Here is an 18,458-nt window from a genome sequence, read left to right as displayed (position 1 = left end):
CAGGCACATAGGATTTCCTCCTCCACTCTGAACAGCTTGGCTCTGCGCACACTGAATCTGTCATTCAAAGGGGTGGTTAGGCACAGTGTCACAGGAGGGCTAGTGGAGCAAGCTGCTGTCCACAGTTGAGACTGCTTGAGGCCCTAGCTGATAATCATTTCCCCTCACCATGCTCTCGAGATTTCCCTTCTCTTGGCGATCACTAGCAGATCTAGGTTGCTTGCCCGAGTCACCAGGATTTTCATTTCCCAAGGCCAGAACCTTAGTTACTCTAGCATCTTCAGGCCTTTGATGCACCAGCTGCCTGTTTACACTTTTCATGGAGCATGGAAGCGTGAAGATGAGCCAGTGAATCCCTTGGGAGCCAGGGGTATCCCTTTCTGCCCCCATTGTGTAATGGCAACCCTAGCTCCTTGTAATCAAGGTCATTTAGTCCTAGTATAAATAGCCTTTTTTTTTTCTCTTATCTACTGCTTCCGAAGTACAAAAAACCCCAGATGGCCAGGAGTTAGTAATGAATTCAAATTAAAGTGAAATCCTGTTAACATTAGTTCTATGATTTATAATAAGTATATATTCAGTCTGTGTTTCTGGCACAGAACTCCTAAAATCTTTGGGATTTCCTAAGTGAGATAACAGAAAAAGGTGTCTTATGTTAATAAGCTGACTTTTGAACCACACCCAAGGATGGGGGCTGGCTGTTTGGAACTTTGAGTTGTACCCCGACCTCCTCAGCTTTATATCCCTGCTCTGCCACTTACTGGTTAAGTGACCTGGAATATATTTAAAGTCTGTTTCCTTATCTTTAAAATGGATAAACTAGTAAAACATTTTTATTAAACTCATTGTATGAGTTATAAAATATTTAGAACAGTGGCACACATTCAGGTCTTGGTGAGTGTTAACTATAACTATTAAACTCTGAGTTTAAAACTATAAACCTAATTAATGAAAACGTTTTAATTTGCATTTCATTTATTAAATATAACTTCATATCTCTGTCCATGGAATTCTCCAGGCAAGAATACTGGAGTGTATTGCCATTTCCTTCTCTAGGGGCGTCTTCCTGATGTGATCGAACCTGGGTCTCCCATGTTCCAGGCAGTCTTTACCATCTGAGTCACCAGGGAAGCCCATAATATTGAAGTATAGTATAACTTCATATGTTTTTGTCCAGTTATGTTTATTTTGTTCTTTGCTTGCTCAGATCCACTGCCAAATTTTTCTGATGTAAAATGTCTTCTTAGTGATTTAAGATTTAGACAGGTGAAGCTATTAATCCTCAATTATGAGAGTTATTCTAATACACCTTAGTTACAGGAAAAACATTTACAGTAGGACTTCCCTGGTGGTACAGTGGATAAGAATCTGCCTGCCAGTGCGGGGGATACAGGTTCAATCCCTGGTCCAGGAAGATTTTCATGTACTGTGGAGCAACTAAACTCACATTCCACAATCACTGAGCCTTTGTGTCTAGAGCCTGTGTTCCGTGACGAGAGCAGCCACCGCAGTGCACTGCAATTAAGAGCGGCCCCCGATCACCACACCTAGAGAGAGCCTGCACACGCAGCAAGGAAGACCTGGCACAACCAATAATGAATGAGAAGGCAGTATCCAGAAAGGCATAGGCAGAATTTTTTAAACAATTGTTTAACATTGAGAATTACTCAACAGTGTGTTCTTATCATTATAAACTGCCCCAAATCACACTCAGGAGCTGTCACCTTATGTGAGCATTCAGTGCTGCCACGCGTCTGACTGATGCCACTGGCCCTGGGCACTGGGCATAGACACCCGCGCTGGGTAAGCTGCCTCTGTTAGCCCAAGAACTCAAGTTTGTTACAAGTACAGCCACTGGCAAGAGTTCCTCAAGACCACCGTATTTTCCCATCACTTGCTCCTGAATCCAAGGCATGGGAGTGGCTGAGCTTAGGTTATGTGGGTGAGTTCTAGCTGCAAGGGAGACTGGAAAAGCAAACACGTAGCATGTTCAGCTCGAAAGTACTTCTAAAACAGTGGAAGCCTTTGAAGGTGTTAAGTAGGAGTAAGCTTATTGAATTTGTACTCCTGAAAGATCATTCTGGATCCTGGAGGAACTCATCTTGGGGTAACAGAGGCTGGAGGATGACCAGTACCAGGCTGTTATAAGACTTTAGGCTGGAAATTGTTTTCAATTTTTGAGATAGTTCTCAGTGCAGAATAAAGCAGCCCATTCCCAATCCCAGGATGACTCACTTCGATGTGAACCTGTCAAAAGCTTTATGAGATTCTAAATATATTATCTCTATTAGTTCCCCTTTATGCTCCTGCATGAGGAGCCAGTTTTCTTAATAATTCCTTATCCTTGTATGACATCCCTTCTTCTCTCTGGAACAATATTGCTTCTCTAACAGCCTGGTTTGTTTATGTACTATGTTTTTTTTTTACCCTTTATTATGGATCCTTCCTGAAGAAAAAGATTATTTGTGCTCTGATCAAAATCCCATTGGGTTCAGCCCCTGATTTATTTTTCTTCTTTCTCATTCCTGGCACACAGTCTTCTCATAACTTTGGGGAAAATACAGGGTATTGATTATCTCTACATTCTTCAGGATCATTAATGGGGTATTTGAAGAGATTAGAGTTCTGAACAAGAATCTGTCTTTCTGATTTACTTCACTTTGTATAATATGCAAAATAGATAGCCAGTAGAAATTTGCTGTGTGACACAGGGAACCCAAAGCTGGTGCCCTGTGATGACTTAGAGGGGTGGAATGGAGAGGGAGGTGGGAAGAAGGTTTAAGAGGGAGGGGACATATGTATACCTATGGCTGATTCTTGCTGATGTATGGCAGAAACCATCACAGTATTGTAAAGTAATCCTCCAATTAAAAAAATAAAGAATCTGTCTTAATCAAATGTGTGATTTAAAAATATGAACAGCATTTTTAAATTAGTAAAAATATAATCCTACAAATACATTCAAAGATTCTGAATTTCCAAAGCTTTCATTGCCACTTTCTACCTTTGTGTGGACAAATAGGGTTTTATGATGTTTCTGTTATAGGACCTATTTGTCCCCTATCACTAGGATTGTAACATATCCAACAATTCCCTCTTTGGCTGCCTTGTTTACTGCCATTTCTCTAGCTGAGCTAGAGATGACCCCTTCTGCTGATACCCACTGTGGCCTGGAGGGACAACGAGCAGTATCACTCACCTGGAGACCATCATCCCTAGAAGACTCAGCGATCTTATGGCCAAGTTTCAGGATTTATAAGATTAAAGTCAAGCTGAAAGTCTGACGTTTGATCTCTGAATACCCCTGGAGACAGATGGCTGGTGCAACATGAGATTTCTTGAGCAAACTTGCACTAGAGTTCAAATTTATTTCTCCTATAATCACAAGGAGTTATCACCTTATCATTGTAGGGTCAATTCTTTGCCACCAATCACATTTAAATCATTCCTCTTATTTAATAATTAGGCTGTGGAAAAATCTTAGGGGTGGGAGAAAGAGGCAACTTGGCTAAGGATGCTCCAGAAATCAACACAGGAGGGACTCAAGGACTGCAATCTGATAGACAGTTGTGGGTAGGAGGAAAAGGTGGGAGATGGGACTTATGAAACTACATTTGTACAGTTAAACACTTTTTTCTAATTATGTTATATGTTTCACATGAATTAAAGTTTTCTAAAGAGGGTTTTATTCTTTATGTGAGGTGGAGACAGTATCAAAGAGTGGTATTTTATATGGAGTAGCTTGGATGAAGGTAGATGGAGATGGAGTGTTTCAGTAACCACAGTGCCATGTCTTAGAAGCTGTACCCCCAGCTTCTGCTCCAAAATCATGCTCTGCAGGAGTGATCCAGAAGCAGGTTGGTCCCATCAGGAACTTTAGGAGGAGAGACAAATGCCAGACCACAAGGAGAAGGAGCAGCTGTTGGTCTTCAGGTTCTAGAGATGGTTGGTTTCCTGGAGGTATGGATGGAGGAGCCTGTGTCCTGTTAAATTCTAGTAGGATACTCACCATCAAGTCCCCTCGGCATTGATCATATGTCAATACTTATTGAGATGCAGTCATTTACTAAGCACTGAAGATATTAGTATAAAGATACAGCTTCTTCTTGGAGGAACTCACAATGGAGAACAATTATAGCAGCCAACATTTATTAAACTTTTACTTGTGTTCCAGGCACTAAGATAAGGTAAGGGCTTTACATATCTCCCAACATACCTTAAAATTCATCACTAAAGTGATACCTTAAATCTCATCATCATGAGACTTTGAGAGGTTAAACAATTTACTCAAGTCCTCTAGCTAATAAGGACTAAGATAGAACTCAAATCTGGGCAACCTGACTTCAGAGGGAAATTTTTAACCATTCTTTGAAAGGGATAAAGATAGATGTTATGAGAAGCCCAATACTGAGAAAGGACACCCAGCCCAGCCTGGAGGGATTAATAGATGGTGCCTTCAAGAGCAGGGACCCCCATGTGCACTTTCTTAGGGTTTCTAGCACATTCACAGGTACACAGAATGTTAGAGCTGGAAGGACTGTTAAAGATCTGCTAGTCTCACAGCCTAACTCTACAGAAAAGGCTTGGACAGGAACAACAACTTGTCCAGTTCTTCAAGAACCCTGCTTAAACAACTGTTGCTCATTACTGATGGGAATCCGAAATGATACAGTCACTTCAGCAGTTCATCAGTTTGTTAGTTTCCTGCAAAATTAAACATACTTTTACTATGTGATCCAGCAACCATACTCCTTGTCATTAGCAAAAAGAGTTGAAAACTTAGGCCTACTCAGAAACCTGCGTATGGATGTTTATAGATGCTTAATTCGTAATGGTCATAATCTGGAAGCAACTAAGGGAAGGAAGAATAGGCAAAGCATTTAAGGCAGTGAAACTACTCTGTAGGACACTATAAAGATGGATACATGTCATTATGCATTTGTTCAAACCCATAGAATGCACAGTGCCAACAGTGAAACCTAAAGTAAACTATGGGCTTTTGGTGATGATATGTCAATGTAGGTTCATTAGTTATAACAACCATGCCACTCTGGTGGGGGATGTTGATAATGGGGTGGGCTATGCATAACTGAAGGTAGAGGGTATTGGGAAATCTCTGTACCTTTAATAAGGATGTATTTGGAGAGAAATCAGGCAGATATTTGGAGCATTTTCTGTGTAAAGCAAGTATTAGAAGATTTCTCTCTTCTTGGAGCTTGAACATGAAAATATCTGATTCAAAACAAATATGTTATTCTTGCTGAATTCCCATAAAAAGGTATCCATGGCAGGCATCAGCTCTTACTCATCAACACTCACTCTCCTTCCTTTTCTTCTAATAGAACGCTGGTTTATTTATGAGGCTGGTTCTCAGAGAAAGTGGGCGTGATCCCACTCCAGGGAATGAACCTGGATTGGTCTAAGGATAGATGTATAACCCAGTTCTGAACCTAAGACATAAGAGAAATCTACTAGGGAGGCTTTCTTCCTTCAGTAAAAGACATTTCCCAAAGAGAAATCCTTCTGTCCCTCTACCCTTTTCTTTTCCTCCCTTCCTCTGACCTAGAACATGGAAGTGAGGTGAAGATAAGACATATCCAAGAATCAGTTCAGTTCAGTTCAGTTCAATCTCTCAGTTGTGTCTGACTCTTTGTGACCTCATGGACTGCAGCATACCAGGCCTTCCTCTCCATCACCAACTCCCAGAGCTTGTTGCCTATGTCCATCGAATCAGTGATGCCTTCCAACCATCTCATCCTCTGTTGTTTCCTTCTCTTCCTGCCTTCAATCTTTCCCAGCATCGGTATTTTCCAATGACCCTGTTCTTTGTATCAGGTGGCCAAAGTATTGGAGCTTCAGCATCAGTCCTTCCAATAAATATGCAGGACTTACTTCCTTTAGGATTGACTAGTTTGATCTCCTTGCAGTCCAAGGGACTCTCAGGAGTCTTCTCCAGCACCACTATTCAATTTGGAACCAGCCTGTTGTTCCATGTCCAGTTCTAACTGTTGCTTCTTGATCTGCATACAGATTTCTCAGGAGGCAGGTAAGGCGGTCTGGTAATCCCATCTCTTTAAGAGTTTTCCACAGTTTGTTGTGATCCACACAGTCAAAGGCTTGACATAGTCAATAAAACAGAAGTAGATGTTTTTCTGGAACTCTCTTGCTTTCTCGATGATCCAATAGATGTTGGCAATTTGATCTCTGGTTCCTCTGCCTTTTCTAAATCCAGCTTGAACATCTGGAAGTTCATGGTTCACGTACTGTTGAAGCCTGGCTTGGAGAATTTTCAGCATTACTTGGCTAGAGGTGAGATTAGTGCAATTGTGCTGTAGTTTGAACATTCTTTGGCATTGCCTTTCTTTGGGGATGAAATGAAATATTCAGGAATAGCAGAGCAGAAAACCAGAATGAACTTGGCTCCCAACTAACTTCATGTTATGATTGTCCTTGTCCTGACCTGCCAACCTCAGACTTCTTTTATGAGATAAAGTCTTAGTTGTTAAACTAATGTTAGATTTGCATTTACAATTGAATGCACTCTTAATTGATACCATGTCCTTTTATTTATTATAAAATATAATTGTTCAGATTTTAATTTTATTTATAAAATCCAAAATAAGGACACTAAATGCTCATGAATGAGCAAAACTGCCCCATTTGCTAAATTTCTCTTCCAGCGACTATATAGAATTGAGACTTGCACACACTTGGTTATTTTGTGAGGTATCACTGTTATAGTGCTATAGTGGGTTGTGTCAAAGCTTCTGATATAATTTTAGATTTTAAAAATACCTAGAGTAGGCTATTTAGAGTCCAAAGGCCCACATGGTTAGGCAAGACTCCTCCAGGAAAAGCTCTATAGTTAGTCATAGGCGAACTACTTATATCAAAGGCACTTTAGATTCTGTTTTAGCTTTCACTTTAATTGAGCTATTAATACGCACTGTTGAGATCTTAAATTGAAATTCAATATGGTTTTCTTCAGACCTAAAGGATGATCGAAAAAGGCAATATGTACTTCTAAATTTTCTGCACTTCGGGCTTCTGTTACTTATTGCATTAGAAGAGTGCATGCCTTCCTCCTCAGCTAAAAGCTAGTTATTTATGGACAAGGACCTTGGCTTACTCATTCCAGTATATCCTATAGTAGGCCACACAATAGACTCGCTGAGGCAGAAACTAAGTATTCACTGAATCACAATATCAACAATAACAACAATAATATCTAACTCTGCCCATGTTCACTAGGTGCCAAAAGCAGTGTGAGTGCTTTCAATGCGTGGTCTCATTTTGTGTTGTTTTAGTCACTGAGTCGTGTCCAGTTCTTTTGAGACCCCATGGACTGTAGCCCACCAGGCTTCTCTATCCATGGTATGTCCCAGGCAAGATTTCTGGAGTGGGTTGCCATTTCCTTCTCCAGGGGATTTTACTGACCCAGGCATTGAACTCTCACTGAGCCCCCAGGGAAGCCCATTGTCTCATTTAAACCCCCACCAAATTCTTATGAAATAAATCATTTCCTTCTTTCAGAGGAGGAAAGTGAGGCACAGGTTAAGTCACTTGCTCAAACTCATTCAGCTATAAGTACCATCTGGATTCCAGAGTCAGAATTCCTCATGAAGTATTGTCTTTATCCACATTTTACAGCTGAGGAAACAAAAGCTCAGAAAGGTTAATAACTCATTCAGAATCACATAGCTAACAAGTGGTTGTGCCTGGATTTGAATCCAGGCAGTCTGGTTTCAGCATCTGCTCTCTTAATTAGGTACCACACTGACTCACAAAAGGATAAATTTTAGATATACTTCAGATTGTCACACAATTATATAAAGTTGATTCTATCAAATTGAAGCCTAGCTGTTTACTAAATGTAACAAAGAAATTTAAATGTCAGCTCTCAAGCCTTTTTTTTTTTTTTCCATTTTAGTAGTAAAATATCTTTCTGGAAGGGCAGAACTTCCTTCAAACTCAGAAGTGATAACTCTTGCATCACTCTAGAAAATTACAACACAGAAACTACACATTAATTTTTAACTTATAGTTTACATCTAGGCCCTAGGTTTCCTACCTTCCCTCTCCTCCTCCATCTCTCTCTGTGCCCCATCTGGTTAACAAAGTGTGTGCTTTCTGGAGGCAGGCAGTGGCCCTTCCCACCACTGCCTAATAGTGGCTTCTCCTTCTGGGTAGTTGCTTGTTACACACCCCATCCTATCCCATTTCAATGTATGTTTACTGAAACATTGGGAGCTTTTCTCACCTCCTTTCTGTGGACCCAAGAAGCCCAGATTTGGACCAGAATCAAAGATTGCAAACAGAATGTTTTGGATACTGATTTTAAGGTAGTTTCTATGAATAGAACAGTGGCCCTCTGCCTTGCCGTGCATTGGAATTACCTGAGGGATTTCAAGAAAATTCTCATTTGGATTCCACCCCAGCATTTCTAATTTAATTGATCTGAGATACACCCTGGGCACCTGGAGTCTCAGAAACTACCAGGAGCTCCAATGTACAGGCGAAGATGAGAACCACCGTGGGGCTTCTCAACCCTGACACTACTGACTTTCAGTACCAGATAATACTCTGTCCTGTGCATTGTAGAATGTTTGCCAGCTTCTCTAACCTTTACCTAACAGATGCCAATAACACCCTTCCCAGTTGTGACAACAAAAAATGTCTCTAGGCTTTGACAGGTGTCTTGGGTGAGGGACACAAAATCACCCTTATTGTGAACCATTCTCTAGAGCCACTGCCAGTAGCCTGGGCTGTGAGAAGTCTCCCAAAAAGAAAAAAGAAAAAGAAGGGAGACTTCTGTGGCATTCTCTCTAACAGGAAAATATATAAAGATGTCAAGGATACCTAGCAGAAAACTCCTGTCATTGGAAGAAACCTAATCAGGGTGCCTATTTTTTTCTTTTTAAAAAGAGTTTTAAATTTCTAAGCAAACAGATGGCTTATTCCTTGGGAGAATAATAGAGAAACGTATCTCTAAGAGTAGAGAATTAAGGAAATGATACAGATCTTTCTAGCTGATCTGAAGCACAACAGAAGGAAACTATATCTTTTTTTTAAAATTAGCATGAACAGCCTGGCCTGGGTGAAATATTGTCTCCTGCTGACAAGTTGCTGCCAGCAACAGGGAGATAAAGTACACGGGCTTGGATGCTAAATAGATGTAAACCCAGAATGTTTCTTTAGCTCTAGAAAGGTTTTGCCAGCACACTAACAGAGTGAACCAAAATCGGTGAGAGTCTAGGTTTGTGTATAAGAGGAGGGTTGTTGGTGAGTTGCTAAGTCGTGTCTGACTCGTGATCCCATGGACTGTAGCCTGCCAGGCTCCTCTGTCCGTGGAATTCTTCAGGCAAGAACACTGGAGTGGGTTGCCATTTCCTTCTCCAGGGGATCCTCCCGATTCAGGGATCTAATCCGAGTCTCCATCACCTCCTGCATTGCAGGCGGATTCTTTACTGCTGAGGACTTCCCTGGTGGCTCAGAGGGTAAAGTGTCTGTCTGCAATGAGGAAGACCCACGTTTGATCCCCTGGAGAAGGAAATGGCAACTACTCCAGCACACTTGCCTGGAAAATCCCATGGCTGGAGGAGCATGGTAGGTTACAGTCCATGGGGTTGCAAAGAGTCGGATACAACTGAGCGACCTCACTTTAACTTTCACTTTATTTACTGCTGAGCCACTGCTAGAGTGAGCTCATTATGTAAGTGCTGGAATTTGGGAACATTTAGTGGTTGTCTTCGTTTGGGGTTATTTGAGAGAAGATTCCAGCAAGCACTACAGGGGAGTGGGTAGGTAAGAGGGAAGGAAGCTACTAATGGATATGTTTTCAGAAGTTGCCACTTTGGGCAGTGAAGCTTAATCATTCTGAAAGTTGCCAGGAACCCCAGCTGAACACAAGCCTCAGAGGTATGGAACAAGAGAAGTGGCAGATTTATCCACTCATTTCCACTCTGGTGGTTGAAGACTGTGTCCAGGGCCATTCACTCCTCAGAACTTTTGTTCTGGTTTGGGCCTCAGGCAATACTGTGAGTGTGTTGCTGGCAACTGGAAGCAGCTGGCCAACACAGGATGGTGATCACTGATGGGGTCTAGGTGAGTCACTGGCAACCTGCTGTAGTGGTCAGTTTAGAAATTTATCTAGGGACTTCCCTGGTGGTCCAGTGGTTAAGACTTCGCACTTCCAATGCAGGGGGCATGGGTTCAATCTCTGGCCAGAGAATTAATATCCCATATGCTGGGCAAATAAATAAAAATTTAAAAAATTTTTATTTAAAAATATTAACTGTCTTACTAGTTTACAATGTTTAATTTTTAATAAAGGTGTCTTAATATGGTATGGAACATTGGGAAGGCACATCAGCTACTAAGGTACTTCACCATTTGAGACCATGAAATGCCATTGCCAGAAACCCACAGTAGTCCCACCCCATCTGCAACTCCTCTTTCCCACACCCCTTACATCCAGTCCACTAACGAGTTCTTTCAGGTCTAGTCCAAAGCTTTCATGGATTTATCCCCTAGGTCCCTGCTGCCACTTTGTCAGTCCAGGACAATGGTGTCTTTTGCCTGGACTATTGCAATGGCCTGGTCCTGGGCTCCCCACACTCCCTCTCCCTTCAGTCCCTTAAATTCACAAGGCTTCTTCTTGGAATGCTCCTTTTCCCCACCCCACCCCAGAGCAACCCTACCTTTCCTAGGACTTGCTCCTTCCTATCCTTTCCCAGTTTCCAAAGCACCTGTACATCATGCTTAGTTGCTAAGTCATGTCCAACTCTTTGCAACATGGGATTCTCCAGGGAAGAATACTGGAGTGGGTAGCCATTCCCTTCTCCAGGGGATCTTCCTGACCCAGGGATCAAACCCGGGTCTCCCATATTGCAAGTGGATTCTTTACTGTCTCAGCCACCAGGGAAGCCCTAGGTGTCCTATCCTTTAGGTCTGGCTAAATGTCACTTCATCAAAGACCTAAAGAAAGGTGTCCCCATCCCACCCATTATTCCCATCTCAGTTCCTATTTGTTTTCTTCTTTGCATGTTTCTCAATTTGCAATTATTTTGTTTGTGTATTTTGTCTCCCTGTCTATAATCTCTGTAAGGGCAATGACCATGCTTATCTCTTGACCTCCATATCCTCATAGAATTGACAAATTTACTAAATAAAAACACAAGTGTGGTACTTCCTTAGGGGTCCAGTGGTTAAGACTCTGTCTTTCTGGTGCAGGAGGTGAGGGTTCGATCCCTAGTTAGGGAACTGAGATCCCATGCTGTGCAGTGAGGGAAAAAAAAAGAGGCATATCAGTTAAATTTGAATTTCAGATAAACTACAAATAATTTTTAGTATAGGTATATCCAAGTAATGCACAGGACATATACTAAAAATTATTCGTGATTTATCTGAAATTCACATTTAACTGGATATCTTATTTTATCTGGCAACCCTAGCTCCTAGGCCCCAACACATAGCTGACTCTCATTTTTCAGTGTTAAATAAAAATTTGGTAGCAGCATATCAAAACTGATACTATGGCAACAAAGTGAGGGACATGTGTTCAAACTACAAAGTAGTGACAAACACCACTTCCCATTCCTTTCTGTTCTTTCACCTGTCTTCTCACTCCAGGAGAACCCAATCACCTGGTCCAATCTCATGGACCCCCTTTCCCTGTCACCCTGGGTCTGCTTCGTCAATGCCTGTATTATGACCAATTGTCGCTTTCACGGAACACCAGCAAGTATTTATTGAGTAATTAAGCTGACAGAACTTAATACATTTCTAAAAATGTTTAAGTTCCTTGACTATGAAACAGTGAGTTCCCATTTTAACCAACTCTCTCCCCGAATACCACCAAAGGGCATGAGATTCTGAAGGAAATCACACAAATCCATTCTCAACTGTGGCATCATGCTCTGGTTTCAATTAGTTTCTGCAGGGTTCCTGGAATTGGGGGTGAAGTGGCTCTTGAGAGGTTCCCAGCATTTGTAGTAGTTCTCATCCAGACAATTAGAGGTCTTCAGCCCCCACTTGGTGACGGCCATATTTAGAGAAGACTCAAACATAAATGCCTGTAGGGAATGCAGATGGAGACAAGAAAGAGGAAGTGAGGTGGATAATAAAACACATTTGCCAGCTGTCAAGAGAGAAGATATGGGTAGGTAGACTCTTTGAGTAATAAATCACATGTGCTTGCATGGTAAGGAGAAAATACTCAAGCCTTGGGTTCTGACTCTGATCCTACTACTTACAAGTGGGTAATAGCTTGTATGAAACCCTCAGCTTCTCTGACACTCAAGTTTTATTCTTACTAAACTGGAGTTGGGCACATAAGCGTCACATTGTTCTTGTAGCACCATGGAGCTAAGTTTGCTAGATCCAAGGGCAGAGGTGGGAGAGTCCTGGGATTATTCTTTTCAGGGGCCATTACGGTGGCTATGTCCATGTGAAAGTGAAAGTGAAGTCGCTCAGTCGTGTCCGACTCTTTGCGACCAGGTGGACTGTAGCCCACCAGGCTCCTCCGTCCATGGGATTCTCCAGGCGAGAATATTGGAGTGGGGTGCCATTTCCTTCTCCAGGGGATCTTCCCAACCCAGGGATCGAACCCGGGTCTCCCGCATTAGAGGCAGACGCTTTAACCTCTAAGACACCATGGACTAGAGCCCATCAGACTATGTTCATGTGAGGGAGAACATAATTCCCATTTAACAGATGAGGAAACTAGGGTTCAGAGCTGGGAAGTGACTGTCTAAGTAATGAGTGGTAGTAATGAGAAGTTGCAGATTTGGGATTTGAGCTTTTCTTTTGCAGGACTCTGAAAAGAGATAGGCTAGGGAAGGGAAAAGAAGGAAAAGAGAGACTGAGGAGGCAGGAAGAAGGGAGCAGGAATGGCTGTCGCACTTTTAAAAGCCCTGTCCAAGAAGGTTCTGAATGGTGGGTGTCCTTCTGTGTTCAGGCAGGTTTTGTCTGCAACAGAAAGAATAGGCAAGTGCCCTGTGCATCCTTGACATTCCAGCTTTACCTACTGCTGATTTTCTGACCAATTATGGCTTAAAAAAAACCCCCAAAACCTACAATTCTTATGTACTCATATTTGGAAATTCTAAAAATATAGATGGACAAAAGGAAGATAAAAATTCTCTTTGTGCCACAACTCAGAGAACCCCTGTTAATGTCTGGTATACATTCTAATATGTACTAACTTCTTTTTGTCTAAAATGATAGAGATGATGGTCCTTGCTTGACTTCCCATGATGAGCGTGATGTGAGGTGTTGGGCATGTTATAAAGCACTATTCAGATATAAAGATCATTATTATGGACATAATTATTGTTGTCTCTTTGCTAACTGCTTCTTAGGAGACTTCCTGTCTGACTGGACTAACAAAGCCCCATCCCAGCTGAGCTATGAAGGCAGTATTATAAAGTTAATTTATTCCAAAGTAGTATAAGGCTAAGGCATATGGAGGAGCCTGGATCCAAATTACATAATGGGAAATGGGGAAGGAGACCCAAAGTCTTGTTCCTCATAAAAACAGCCCTGTCCTGTGCTTCACTGTTGCAGAATACTGCTCCCTGGTAACATTATCCAAAGCCAGGCTGGGCATTCAAGGCTGCTAAGTGGTAACTATGGGATAGCCTGTGTACCTTCAGGAACTTTCGGAGGTAGTAGCTTAAGATGATGAATATCTCATAGAGCTCTTGCACAGAGATGAAAGTGTTCTATAGAAACTGCAGAGGCGCTTGAAAGAGGAAACGGAGCTGAGGTCTGGCAGATGGGACTCACACCCTGCCCGTGAAGATAAGCTTCATCAACTCTGGTCCTTGAGTTGGGACTGAAAGCAATCTGTTGCGTTGGGTAGAGGGGCAGATAAGCTCTCTGCTTAGGTAGTTTGCAAGCTGGGCATGGAGTCAGGCCGGTCTGTGCTATTGATTTTAATGTCAGGTAACATTGAAGGCACTGGTTTAAAAATGTAAAGCAAGTTTGCATATGATGTCGCATAAAATTACTCCTTGTGGTTCATAAACTCTATCTCCAAGAATGCAAAAATAAAATGAAGTCAAGTACTGCAGCCAACTGCAATTGTGTTCAGTTTCAATGTTTACAGCGTGACACAGGAGGAATACAAAATAGCTTTTAAATCCCATCAGTTTCATCCCTTTACAAAGGAGAGCAAAAGAAAAGGAGAGAACTGCTGCTCACAAGCCCTAACTATAGTCAGGCAAAGGCTTCCTGACCCTCCTGGGCTTGAGAAGCCAGCTATAAGTGACATGCTGCAAACCCTGCTGCTGTAGTCCTGGAGGATGACTTCAAAAAGCAGGAGATGACTCTGAGACAGAACATATATATATATATATACATATATATATATACAGGGCCACATACAGATAAGGGAAGACTCCTGACACAGTAGGAATAATGTCCCCCCTTTTGTCTGAACAGTGTGGCGCAGTCAGCAGTGTTAAATCACAGCCACCAGCTGCACTGGATGCCCTACCTTTTCTACAGATGGAGAAAATGAAGCACAGAGAAGTTACGTAAATTCCTCAAGGTCACACAGCAACCAAGAGCTAGAATTCAAACCTAGACCTGACTCCAAGTACAAAGCTCTTTTTACCCTAACACATCAGGCATCTAGTATACACACAAGGGTGTGTGCATACACAGGTGGGAACATACATACAGACACTCTCCTCTCTAGACTTCTCCTCTGTGACTTTAGAGAAATAAAAAATAGCCATTCCTCGCAACAAGGTTGGGGGTCCCAGAGGCCACTAGAGCCTGATATCTAACTTGCTTACCATGGTGCCATCAGCAATCCTCTCAGGTGCCAGCTTGGCTTTGCTGGCCTTCTCAAAGCAGTCGGCATCAGGCCCATGGGGAGTCATTGGGCTGTGCAGGCTGCCTCCCCCTGGCAGGAATCCACCTTGCTTTGCCTCATAGCGACCTTTGATGAGTCCCATGAATTCACTCATGCAGTTCCCTGGGAAGATTGAAACAGTATTTTTATTATCCAAGGCAAGGACCCCAAACACCTAGACTTCTCAAACATTATTTCCACAGAATGTCAAGAAGAGAGGAGAATCATAAAATTTCATAGAAATAATAAAGAGCATAGATAGACAGGAAAACGACCACAAAACATTCATTAGTGTGGAATTCTTGGCATGCAAAGCTCTACTCCATGGCTATGTAGATTAACAGAGGTCTTAGGTTCCACTGTCTGAACGAAATTATGCTAGATCTAAAGAAAAGTAGGCCCCAAACAAGAATTTTAATAATAACTAACATGCAAATCATGATAAAGAGTGAAGGTACTCCATATAAAAATTACAAGCCCCATATAAAAATTAACCACTTTCCCAGATCTGAATTCCTTCCCAAATAGCCTTACAGTAGTACAAGGCATCACCATATTTCTGGTTACAAATTAGAAAATTAAAGCGGGGTGTGTGTGTGTATGTGTGTGTGTGTGTGTGTGTGTATGTATGTTTGTGTGTATATGTGTTGATGGAAATGTGATATAAGGAAAGAACCCTGGACCTGGAGTCCATTATCAAATAATAATTTATGTGAAAAAATCTTATATTCTATACATCTAATCCATAAATACTATATATTCTAACAAATATCTTCTGTATCTGAATCTAATATCATCTTATTCTTTCATTTTCCAAAATGCTTCCTTAGATTAATTCCTTTTCCATTGACATTCTCTTCATAGAATCTGAAAATCTTAATACTGGAAGGGATCCCTGAAAAAAAAGTGAAAGTGTTAGTTGCTCATTCGTGTTCAATTCTTTGTGACCTCATGGACTGTAGCCCGCCAGGCTCCTCTGTCCATGGAATTCTCCAGGCAAGAATACTGGAGTGAGTAGCCATTCCCTTCTCTAGGGGATCTTCCCAACCTAGGGATTAAACTCAGGTCTCCTGCATTGCAGGCAGATTCTTTACCATCTGAGCCACCAGGGAAGCCCAAGGGATTCCCTACTTCTACTCAATACAGAAATAACCTGTGTATCATTCCTGACAAATTACCTGCATGCCTCCTGTGAACTGAAGTGCTCTATTCAACAAAGGAACCTATCATATTACTGAAGACTCTGGGTATTAGAAAGTTCTCCCAAGTCAATTGGAAATTTGCTTCCATGTAAGTTGAGTATATTGGTGCTAGTTGTGCCTCCTGGAATCAACAAAATTTGACAAAAATCACCATGTTCCCACTCTTTCTATCTCACATTTTTGTTTAAACAAAGCTTTTTATTTAGAGCAAGAATTAAAGAAATACAACACCTTGAAAACATCTACCCATCTATGCATCCATCCATTCATCTGTCCATTCCCCTCCCTATTCATCTGCCTATGCATCTAACCAGCATATATGGACACTGTGCTAAGTACTGTGATAGACATGAGTAAGAAGCAGCCTCTTTAATGTTCCTCATAATCATAGTCAGTCCTGTGAGAGTGCTGACACTGCAAATCATAGACGAGTAGAGAGAGATGGATGGCACTGGCAAACCTTGCAAAGCTAAACGTCTGACATGATAGATGCTCCACTCTTCTTCCCTATATGTGGATATAGCCAAGTGCCAAAATACTCGTCAGTTAGTTCAGTCGCTCAGTCGTCCGACTCTTTGTGACCCCATGGACTGCAGCACACCAGGCTTCCCTGTCCATCACCAACTCCTGGAGCTTGCTCAAACTCATGTCCATCAAGTCAGTGATGCCATCCAACCATCTCATCCTCTGTTGTCCCCTTCTCTTCCTTGTGGAACTGCCCAAACAGTCGTACCCATTTTGCCCAGAACCCAAAAGGTTGCTGCAGGCCCCTGCAGAAAATGCAAGACCCAGATTATAGCACTACTTGTTTCTCCATGAAGCAGAAATAGAGGGGGAAAAGTAACTGTAAGCATATAGTGTCTACATTTTAAAAGCAGTTCTGCTCATGACTTAAATATTCTGGCATACTCCTCCATCTAGTATGTGTCCTCAAGGTCACCTTCAAAGCTTAATTTTAAGAAGAGAGCAAGACTGAATTCAGCTTTGATCTGAACATGAATTTAGGTAGCAGTGAGGTGGTGATGACATTTCTACATCATTTTCTATATTTCAAAGGACAGTGGGAAGGTAGACCTTGCCTTTTTGATTAATGCTAAATCCAGTTGACTAAGGTGCATTAAGATGGCTGGAGGCAATATTTCTACAGAAATCATTCTCCACTTCTGTAAAGTCACATCAAAGTAGCAAAGATTTTGATTATTGCTAAAGCATTATTTTTAATGTCTCTGGTAAAAAATAATTTCTAACTCAGGGTTCTGTGGTTTTTCCAACTAACTCAGGGCAATCAAGCCTTTCTGAGCTCTGTCTCCCCTGAGCCAAATTTATTTCAGAGTTCTTTATAAAAAAGAAGTTATTTTATAGAGTTCTTTATAAAAAAGAGGTATTTCATGAGGTCACTTATTTCAGGCAGCCTGAATTACAAACTAAAGTCATTCAGTGGGTTGAGCGCTGTAGCAGAGTAGGGAACCTGGATGGGGAAGACAAGCCCCAGGCCAGCATATCTCAGCGCGTGGTCTGTAGAGCTCTGGCATCAGAACCCCTGACTCACTAGTTCAAAATGCAGATTCTGAGGTTCCACCTCAATACCAACCTAATTCAACTCTCTGATAGTGGGAATTTTTTAGCATTCTTTTAGCATTCTGCTAGTAAATGACTTTCATATCCCCTAATGCCCTCAAGTGTCAGACTTTATTTTTTTGGACTCCAAAATCACTGCAGATGGTGATTGCAGCCATTAAATTAAAAGATGCTTACTCCTTGGAAGGAAAGTTATGACCAACCTAGACAGCATATTCAAAAGCAGAGACATTACTTTGCCAATAAAGACCCCTCTAGTCAAGGCTATGGTTTTTCCAGTAGTCATGTATGGATGTGAGAGTGGCTGAGTGCCGAAGAATTGATGCTTTTGAACTGTGGTGTTGGAGAAAACTCTTAAGAGTCCCTTGGACTGCAAGGAGATCCAACCAGTCCATTCTAAAGGAGATCAGTCCTGTGTGTTCTTTGGAAGGAATGATGCTAAAGCTGAAACTCCAGTACTTTGGCCACCTGATGCGAAGAGTTGACTCATTGGAAAAGACTGTGATGCTGGGAGGGATTGGGGGCAGGAGGGGAAGGGGACGACAGAGGATGAGATGGCTGAATGGCATCACTGACTTGATCGATGTGAGTTTGAGTGAACTCCGGGAGCTGGTGATGGACAGGGAGGCCTGGCCTGCTGCAATTCATGGGGTCGCAGAGTCAGACATGACTGAGTGACTGAACTGAACTGAACTGAATGTTCTCAAAGTGTGGTTCCTGGAACAGCTGGAGGCCTTAACATCACTCAGGAATTTGTTACAAATGCAAATTATCATAGAGGGAGGTCCAAGAGGGAGAGGATAGATCTATACATC

The 18,458-nt window shown here is 41.9% G+C and overlaps 1 protein-coding gene across 1 annotated transcript in view; it reads right to left on the bottom strand.

Annotated features, from left to right (window-relative positions):
* Positions 1–11,724: 11,724 nt before the first annotated feature.
* Positions 11,725–18,458, bottom strand: part of HGD (homogentisate 1,2-dioxygenase) — a 42,298-nt gene continuing 35,564 nt past the window's right edge. The window contains exons 13-14 of the mRNA XM_040250901.1: positions 14,805–14,986; positions 11,725–12,074 (exon numbers count right to left, since the gene is read on the bottom strand). Of these exons, the coding sequence (XP_040106835.1) occupies positions 11,925–12,074; positions 14,805–14,986 (332 nt within the window). The 3' untranslated portion in view covers positions 11,725–11,924. The remainder of the gene's footprint in view (positions 12,075–14,804; positions 14,987–18,458) is intronic.

This window comes from Oryx dammah, unplaced genomic scaffold (assembly GCF_014754425.2).
Source record: "Oryx dammah isolate SB20612 unplaced genomic scaffold, SCBI_Odam_1.1 HiC_scaffold_2, whole genome shotgun sequence".
Taxonomy (NCBI): Eukaryota; Metazoa; Chordata; class Mammalia; order Artiodactyla; family Bovidae; genus Oryx; species Oryx dammah.
Note: the sequence above shows the minus strand (reverse complement) of the source record. Positions and strands in the feature narration are given on the sequence as shown.